At 50.5% G+C, this 8,766-nt stretch overlaps 3 protein-coding genes across 3 annotated transcripts; 1 reads left to right on the top strand and 2 right to left on the bottom strand.

The window, feature by feature from the left end:
* Positions 1–1,899: 1,899 nt before the first annotated feature.
* Positions 1,900–3,320, bottom strand: BO79DRAFT_206605 (RNA-binding domain-containing protein). The gene is made up of 4 exons (XM_025682010.1): positions 3,030–3,320; positions 2,633–2,889; positions 2,485–2,572; positions 1,900–2,423 (listed from the first exon to the last, which is right to left on the bottom strand). The coding sequence occupies exons 1-4, from the start codon at positions 3,096–3,098 to the stop codon at positions 2,262–2,264; spliced, it is 576 nt and encodes a 191-aa protein (XP_025544508.1). The 5' UTR covers positions 3,099–3,320; the 3' UTR covers positions 1,900–2,261.
* A 574-nt stretch (positions 3,321–3,894) lies between these two features.
* Positions 3,895–5,897, bottom strand: BO79DRAFT_136863 (vacuolar protein sorting 29; the record flags this gene model as incomplete). The annotated part of the gene is made up of 6 exons (XM_025678096.1): positions 3,895–4,011; positions 4,083–4,496; positions 4,574–4,588; positions 4,656–4,696; positions 5,162–5,793; positions 5,857–5,897. The coding sequence occupies 6 exons, from the start codon at positions 5,895–5,897 to the stop codon at positions 3,895–3,897; spliced, it is 1,260 nt and encodes a 419-aa protein (XP_025544507.1).
* Positions 5,898–7,122: 1,225 nt separating this feature from the next.
* Positions 7,123–8,722, top strand: BO79DRAFT_164616 (alanine--glyoxylate transaminase). The gene is made up of 2 exons (XM_025679208.1): positions 7,123–7,484; positions 7,560–8,722. Exons 1-2 carry the CDS (start codon positions 7,396–7,398, stop codon positions 8,629–8,631), a joined length of 1,161 nt encoding a protein of 386 aa, XP_025544506.1. The 5' UTR covers positions 7,123–7,395; the 3' UTR covers positions 8,632–8,722.
* Positions 8,723–8,766: the final 44 nt, after the last annotated feature.

The following is an 8,766-nucleotide window of genomic DNA, read 5'->3' as shown; positions in this document are numbered from 1 at the left end:
AAGAGAGAGAGAGAGAAAAAGTAAGGACGATTAAAGATGAGGGTGACGATAACCAACGGGCCGAGCGAAGGCGTTTAGATGATGATGGAGAAGGAGGAGGCGCGGGCAGTCAGTCAGTCGTAGATAGTGTCTTTCCAGTCAGTCTCGCAGGCCAGTTTGGGGCTGAGCAGGGCAGTCCTGACGTTGCGCTTTGGGAGCCAATCACGGGGCCGCGAGGGGTTCGCCCGGGAGGTGCAGCAAAGAAACCACTTAATAAGTTACTAAGTAACTCACTTAACTAAGTTAACTAACTTTAGTTAACTAAGTACTTCTTAGTCAAGCAGACAAGGCAGAAACACACAAACACACACAGAGAGACAAAGTCGTGGGACTTTGACCCGGAGGCAACAGGGAGGAGGGGAGAGACGACTCGGAGTGAAAGGTTGGCGCGGGCAAAGGCGGATCTTCTTCTTCTTCTTCTTCTTCTTCCTCTACTTACTAGTAAACTAACGGGTATCCCGTTTGTGTGCTAGTCAAGTTTAGTTGGGAACGATGCCCGGCTGGAAGAGTCCACGAGTATCAGAGGATGAACGGTGGGTTTTTTTCTCCTGGTGCTTGTTCCGATGGTCGTGGCGAGAAAGGGAAAGGAGGGGGAGGGAAAGAGAAAGGACGAGCGACTAACTAACTAACTAACTAACTACTGACTAGAGAGACGTCAAAGCAGCTAAGCACAACTTGTTCTAGTCTCTGTATGTACTAGAGTCATGTAGTAATTAGTGGTGGTAGTAGTAGTAGTATCATCTAGTAGTAAGTAGCACGACTCTCTTCTCTATTATTCTTCAACGGCAGAAAAAAAAAAAAAAAAAAAAAAAAGATAGATCGATCTCTTAGCGATATAAACTGTAGAAGATGCAATCAATCTCTTTGCTTCAATCTGATACTCTACAATAAGTTAATCTTAGTGACTTGCTACAGTCACTACAAAAATACTGAGTAACCAGTCTACTAGTCTAGTCTAGTCTAGATAGTATCGATGATTTCCCTCCGATCGTTTGGGCTGCCCGGAATTCCGCCCAAAAAACGCCAGCCCCGCGGTCACTTTTTCAATACTGATACTCTCTCAATAGAGAATAAATAGTTAAGTACGTAGATGCCTATTTTCAAATTTCACTTTCACAACTCTGCAACATACTGGAAGTTAATCATTTTTTAGATATATCCCTCCGCCCCCCCTCCAAGGCAGCCAAATTCTTCCCACGGCAAATTGCACTTCCCCCCCTCCCTCTTCCAATTCATCTCCTTCTCTTCTTCCTTCTTCCAACTTAAAACTTACCAATCAATGAATGATATCTTCACACCATTACAGTCAATTACACAAGCACAGTGGGGCACAATACCCAAGGGAGGAGAAGTAGCAGAGAAAAAAAAAAAGAAGGGAAGCGATATGATTCCCTCTCTCTTGCTCCGCTTTGAGGAATAAACTCGTCAGCGCCTCGCATGGGTCGGCCTTTCTAGACTCTCTCTCTCTCTTGCTGACGGAGATTGGATGCTCCTCCGTCCCCCCTTTCCCGCTTTACTATTTGATGCTTGATATTCCCTCTCCAAATGCGACATCATGCCGACCTTGCCGATAGTGATTGACAAAGCCACAGTACTTGGTAGTAATTTGGTTTTAGTGTAGGGCTGTTCTGGCTGGGCATCCCGTTCTTCATTGGTGTAGATTTTCATTACTCAGTTATATTATTTCTATTTATTTTTCTCATGACGTTATTCCCTGTTTTTCTTCCGTCCTTGCTCCCTACAGTACTATTATTATTGGCATGGCCAATTCCAATGCCTTGCTGCCTTTTACTACATAGAATTTTTATGAGCCACATATTTCTCTCTCTTTTTTTTTTTTTTTTTTGCTGAACTCACAGCAGCTCCATTATTCTGTCTGTTCCAAGACCGTAATTCCCAAAGGTCCGTCCTCTTGACTAGTTTCTTTTTCTTGACGGTTCCTGTCGTAAAGCAAATTCTCTCTGTAGGCTTTATGATATCACAACAAGAAACAAGCGACTTCAGTGCTCCACCCATCTGGCGCAGTCCGAGATTGCCCGAGGGTTATCATACAAAGTACATCCCAGTCCATAAACTCCAGAGGATTCCCTCGCTAGATCAAGAGAGATGTGTGCATTTCAGATCTCGACCTGTGCGTCGCACTGGACGTCTCCACCGCAATGCCACGTCGAGTCTGCACCTAACATTCGCTCGCATGCTTCGCCTCCTAGCAGACCATGCCCTTAGTAGGGCGCATAGCCGCGACCCCGGCCACGGTAGCCACCGCGATAACCTCCACGGGGCGCAAATCCGCCACGGTACCCCCTACCACCACCACCACCGCGGAATCCACCTCGTCCACGACCGCGGCTCATGCCGGGCAGGTTGGTACGCTTGGGAACGACCTGTGAACCACAGTGCATTAGTATCATTCAATCGATCAATGGCCTCAATCATGCGACCTACCTTCAGGTTCCGGCCACGGAAGACACTCTCGTTCAGGACAAGGGCCTGAGCCACTAAACTGGGTTCCGCGAATTCTACATAGGCGTATCTGTAAATCATATCAGCATATGAAACTCCCTGCCTGTCAGATGAATGCGCTGCAACATACCCCTTGGGCTGGCCCGTGAACTTGTCCAGCAGGATAGTAACACGGTTTATTGAGCCGCAACTTTGAAAGTGTGCCTGGATCTCCTCGGGAGAGGCACCGTAGTCCACGTTGCCGACGAAGATACTCCGAGCGTCGATCTCCTCTTTGTCCTCACGCAGGTTCTCCGATTGCTGATCAAGTGTGGCTTGCATCTCGCGTAGCTTCGCTGCCTCGGATTCCATTTCGGCTACCCGTTTCTTCATCGCCGCAATCTCCTCCTAAGAGTCATGAAAAAGAAATGGCACATTAGCTGGATCCAGTGTAAAGACAAATCGTAAAGTCAAATAGAAGCAAGCCAAGAAACCAGCAAAAGAAAGCACCAAGCGTCAGGTTTTCAGCGCAAGCCGTCAAAACGTACCTCATCATCACCAGCCTCCTCCTGGTGTTGCAGGCGCTCATCCTTGATCTCGTTCTCTTCCGTAGCCATTATTATTAGAGGTGTAGAGAGAGTCGCGTCGTTTTTTCTTCACGTCACTGAGTCGCAATGAAAGCTCAAGCGGCAACGATAGCTTCCGCGGAACTGGTCTAGTGGGCGGGGGAGGGAAAGCTGCAGGAAAAATAAAAGGTCCGAGAAGGGCAGAAAGGACTGGCACCTAGAACTAAACTAGGACCTGTTCAAGTAGAGAAAGTAAGATAGGTGATAGGTGACTGGAGGGTGCAGAAACCAAATGTGATGCTTGCGTTGATCGACGCCGAAGTCACTGCTTGCTCTTTCCGGCCTAGCAGGTTTGTCATTGGACCACTCCCGTCGGTACCGCTCTACATCATCCTGAGCCCCTAGTAGGACTCGGCAAGTTCCTGTCGCATTGGCAGATGTTGGGATTCAATCCATCGCTACGTACGTATTTCCCAAGGCTTGCGGACCTCTAAATGTCTTTTTTTTTCTTTCCTTTTAAGTTCGGAAACATCAAAGTTACGTAAAAATGTCCACTGTACAGCAAGGAGCCTGTCAATCTCCGTAGCAATTACCGCGCCCTTAGTATAATACCGATAGAACCTATCATCTCCTTGGGTAGGGGTCTTATTTGCAGCAGGAATCATGCTATATGTCAGCCACTGCCCTACGCGATGCGACGTGTTCAGGACAGATCATGGATTGCAACCGTACATCACTATCAACTAATTCAACATGAACAACATGAACAACAGCCGCATAGGTTGGAAGAACATCATTATCGTGCCTGGTTCTATGTATGTACAATAAGAAATTATAAAGCGTCAACTCATGAAGAAGGGATATTGTTCTTGCGGTAAGATACTTTCTCGACCGCGACCGTCTCAACCCCGTTGGCGTCCGTCTTCAGCTGGTAGACATACAACACGAGAACATCGCCTTGAATCTGCGATACTTTGTTAGCATATAGCACGCACAAAGTCTTGCAGCAGGCCACTGTAAAGTTGCGCGACTTACATCCATCAAACAGAAACTGGGTGTCGGCTCCTCCCCTTCAGGCCAATACCCCGTGCTCATGGCTCCGGTGGCACTGCCCGGGTTGATGAAGAATCTCCCTTCCAGCTCAAAAGCTTCAAAGCGGTGGGTTCCACCCCATAGCAGTATATCGACATCCATCTGGCGTGCAGCAATTAGAAGGGCATCGGCGTCCCCCGGCGGGATGATGGTGTGGCCATGAGTAAAGCCGATGCGGAGACTCCCGTGAGTCACCACTTTGGAGAGGGGTAGGTTTGGGGAATCGACATCGAAGTCGCCTTTGACCAATTGCAAGTCTGGAGCGACCTGTCGGAGGAATTCGAATGTGCTCCGATCGGTGAGATTGCCGAGACAGAGGATCTGGCCGATCTTGCCTGGCGTCAGGAGTTTCCGGAACTGTGCGCGTGTTAATCGAGAACGGGGGATTGCGAAACAGAGAGGAGGATCAAGAGGGATGGAGCAAAAGTGCACACCTTGGCCGGGAGGTCCTAGCGAGTACAAGTCAGCAGACAGGTCAACCTGCGAGGATGCGATAAGGGATGAGGGGATGCGTACGGGGGCTCTGTCGGGGATGAAGAGGTCACCAATGACCAGGACTAGACGGGAAGTCATCCTAGAAGAAGCAAGCAAGGAAGTACTCAAGGCCCATTCCAAGTGGGCGTGATCTTGGGAGTATGATTGGCGAGAAGTAGTATGCGGACAGCAGACGGCGACGGTGATGGGAACGGGAATGGGAAATTAAGCTACGTATTGACTATCAGTTGCTCCTCCGGCGCGATGGAGCTCCGCGGGGAAAGCTTATGGACGCCCGCCGATGGATGCCTGCCACCCCGGGCTGCCCTAAGCCCTATCCTACAAGCCGTTCGGGGTTAGCCTCTGTAGGTCACTTGGCTGGACAACTATTCATAAGTCGTTCTATTATAGGAGACTCTATGCGACAATTTCAGTACTCCTTAACTATACAGGTTAGAAGTGTCGCGGTGCCATGTTGTATCGTGTATGCTGGTAGAAGATTGCTGAGTAATCGACCGCTTATTCTTGTCCCCAGTTCAACGCCATACGATCACTGCTGATTTGATACTCCCTCAGCATCTTAAGAACTTCCTCCACCTTTGTAGCCTCTGCAATGATACGAGCATTCTCAGGGCTCACCAGACCCTCTTTGACAGCGGCCTGGATCCACTGGAGAATCCCATTCCAGTAGCCGTTGATGTTCAGTAGGACGATGCCCGCCTTGTGGATACCAAGCTGGTTCCAGGTGGTCATTTCCATAAGTTCCTCCATGGTGCCAAATCCACCAGCAAGGGCAACGAAGCCTGACCCGGGACCGCCTTCAAGGACCTTCTGGGCCATCAATCTCTTGCGGGTATGCATGTCGGGGACGATGGTCACCATGCCGAAGTTGGATTCTTGTACGGACTGGTTCACGACACGCTCAGCAGCCTTGCCTTCCTTGCTTTGCGTGTCTGCTGCTGAGCCTTTGTAGCCTTCTTCGACCTCGACCAAGGCTTGCGGGATAATTCCCTGGACTGACTTTGGTCCTGACAATGACACCAGGGTTTTGGCGAGCTCTCCCATGATACCAACGGTACCACCACCGTAAACCAGCTGCACATTGTGCTTGTGGAAATCTTGCGCAAGCGCACGAGCTGCTTCCAGATGGCTAGGAGAGTTACCGGGATAGGAGCCGCAGCTGATTGGGAATTAGTACTATCATTTTGAGAAGTACTGAAGTATCCGGGGGAGGTCAGCCTACAAAACGCAGACCACTGCGGGTTTAGGCTCTTGGGTTGCCATTGTGATAATCCGATGGAGGGGTAAAGAGAGGGGTAGAAGATTCAAGGAATTCCAAGCTGTAAACCGACAAGTATCCTGTTTAAATGATTTGGATTAGGGACGTTGAAGAGGACAACTATTTATTCCTTTTGATGTAACCAGAATGAACGCAGACAAACTGCATCATGGAATGGATGGCAGGTCGTCGTCCAGCTGGAGACTCAGACCCACTTGGAAGAGAACCAAGGCTCCCCGAAGCTCAGCATCGAATGGAAGACCAACAACACCCCTCCACGACAGCATGTGGGCGCCGTAAGCAACCAGGTTATTGTTCTATCCAGCAGATTCGGGCAGACATCTTTGCGCTTTCCTACATACATCTGCGAGGCCAAAAAATTAAGACAATTTCATCTTTGCTGCTATGAAACGGAGAATCAGTAGGTGGGAAGTCCGAAGGCCTGGACTGCTCCGGGTGGTCACTAATTAATTCCAAATGAAAGGACAAAGACCTGAGAATCGTGCTGACTGGTGGTACATCTTGAGTAAGTAATTAGTTAAGTCAGTCACCAGGATGAATCTTCAGAGAATTGGCCGAGATCGTCCACATGGACATTGCAGTGAGGGAGGACGGCGTAGTATGGGTCACTGCGCCGGTTGTGGCTGTTACGTACTGAGGTCTCATTTGTACCAAGACACAACTGACATTCAATGTGCCCAGAAGTATGCAAAGTAAATCAACAATGGCCCATCGTGCAGTCAAACTACACTAGTTAGTCAACTAGTCATGTCATTTGTATGAGTCAAGACAAGACACAGCCATTGTTGAACGCGGAGAAAATCGTGGAACGGAAGGGTCCGCCCGGGTTGGAGAAAGAATGGCGTCTTCCGGCCGATAGAATGTAAGGGAAAAAGGGGAATAATTTGAAAAAAGGGGAATGGAAAAATTTTTGAACGTGAGGAAATACAACTATTTCCCCAAAACCCGAATTCTTAAAAACCGATTCCCATAAATCGTCTTCCAATCTTACCCATCGCATAAAATCACCCGGAATCAGCCATTGCACTAGGAAAAGTCCTCTTAGGGTAAGAGTACTTGTGTAGTTGTGCCTGGAGAATACAGAGATTACAAGCAATTACTGGCATTACTGCATCCAAGCCCGGCGATCCCCGAGGGAAACCCACGGTTGTTCCACCCTCCATCACAAGCAAAAGAGAGTTAGTTATCGTTATCCAATCTTCCTTTACCCCGCAGGCTCTCTCCCGTCGAGAGCCGATTCAATCAGCAACCCTGGCGGCCAAACGCACTCCCCAGCAGCGATTGAGCCTGATTTCCAGGCACCTGGATCAGCGACTCCCGCTGCCGGAGCTTAACACTCCCTTCTCGACCGAGAGGAACTCGTTGGCTCCCGACGATATCGAATATAAACCCCTCGATCGCACTGCTTCCACTCCGACTACCTCTCCTTCTACTCCTTCGACTCCTTCCTCTCCCACTGACTCCTCTCCCCCCGCCGCCAAAATGTCCTCCCAAGCCCCTCACCCCACCCTGTTGATCCCAGGGCCCATTGAATTCGACGATGCTGTCCTCCAGTCAATGGCTCACTATGCGTAAGTTAATCCCCTTCCCCTCCTCGTCCTTTTTCCTCCGATCTGCCCCTCATTGACCGATTTCTTGGCTTCCAGTGAGAGCCATGTCGCCCCCGGTTTCGTCAAGACTTTCGGAGAGACCCTGTCCATGGTCCGGAAGCTCTTCCAGTCCTCCAACCCTGCTGCTCAGCCCTTCGTCATCTCCGGTAGTGGTACTCTCGGCTGGGATATCGTGGCCTCCAACCTGATCGAGAAGGGTGAGAATGCCCTGGTTCTGCACACCGGTTACTTCGCCGACTCCTTCGCTACCTGCTTGGAAACCTATGGCGCCAATGCCACCCAGCTCAAGGCCCCCATCGGCGAACGCCCCTCTTTCGAGCAGATTGAGCAGGCCCTTAAGGAGAAGCCCTACAAGATCATCACCATCACCCACGTCGACACTTCGACTGGTGTCCTTAGCGACATCAAGCGCGTGGCCGAGGTCGTCCGCCGCGTCAGCCCCCAGACCCTGATCGTCGTCGACGGTGTCTGCAGTGTCGGCTGCGAAGAGATCGCTTTTGACGAATGGGACATTGACGTCGTCCTTACGGCCAGTCAGAAGGCCATTGGCTGCCCGCCCGGCCTCAGCATCCTGATGCTGTCCGGCCGTGCCATCGACACCTTCAAGACCCGCCAGACGCCCCCGTCCTCCTACTACGCCTCCATCGCCAACTGGCTCCCCATCATGCAGAACTACGAGAACTTCAAGCCCTCCTACTTCGCCACCCCTCCCACCCAGCTCGTCCACGCCCTGCACACCACCCTCTCCCAGATCACCGCCCGCCCCATGTCGGAGCGCTACGCCATTCACGCCCAGGCCTCCGACCGCGTCAAGGCTGCTGTCGCCGAGCTCGGTCTGCAGCAGGTCGCTTCCCAGCCCGAGAACCAGGCTCACGCCATGACGGCCATCTGGCTGCCGGAGGGTCTGGCTCCCCCGGACGTCCTGCCGGGTCTGCTGAAGCGCGGCGTCATCTTTGCAGCGGGTCTGCACAAGCAGGTTGCCACCAAGTACATCCGCTTCGGACACATGGGCGTCAGCGTTACGGATCCCAACCGCTCAGACGTCGACAAGGCCATTGCTGCCTTGAAGGAAGCCTTGACAGAGGCCAAGCAGGCCAAGGGTCTGTAATATCAATTAGTACCATAACGATTTCTTAGACGAACAAGCCAAACAAAAGGAAATTATCACGAAATGAATAAAAATTGGATAAAACTATTTCACAAAATATATGTCGTAATATTCATACTTTGTATCAATTCGAAT

The sequence above is a fragment of the Aspergillus costaricaensis genome (assembly GCF_003184835.1).
Source record: "Aspergillus costaricaensis CBS 115574 unplaced genomic scaffold BO79scaffold_2, whole genome shotgun sequence".
NCBI lineage: Eukaryota > Fungi > Ascomycota > Eurotiomycetes > Eurotiales > Aspergillaceae > Aspergillus > Aspergillus costaricensis.
This window is presented reverse-complemented; position numbering and strand designations above follow the sequence as displayed.

What these genes read in the sequence shown, in the direction of transcription:
- BO79DRAFT_206605 (XM_025682010.1), bottom strand. Translation starts at nt 3,098, where the DNA reads ATGGCTACGGAAGAGAACGAGATCAAGGATGAGCGCCTGCAACACCAG. An exon ending in AGGAGGCTGGTGATGATGAG is followed by an intron (nt 2,890 to 3,029) that starts GTACGTTTTGAC and finishes CATGACTCTTAG; the next exon opens with GAGGAGATTGCGGCGATGAA. An exon ending in TCCGTGGCCGGAACCTGAAG is followed by an intron (nt 2,424 to 2,484) that starts GTAGGTCGCATG and finishes TGTGGTTCACAG; the next exon opens with GTCGTTCCCAAGCGTACCAA.
- BO79DRAFT_164616 (XM_025679208.1), top strand. Translation starts at nt 7,396, where the DNA reads ATGTCCTCCCAAGCCCCTCACCCCACCCTGTTGATCCCAGGGCCCATT. An exon ending in CAGTCAATGGCTCACTATGC is followed by an intron (nt 7,485 to 7,559) that starts GTAAGTTAATCC and finishes CTTGGCTTCCAG; the next exon opens with TGAGAGCCATGTCGCCCCCG.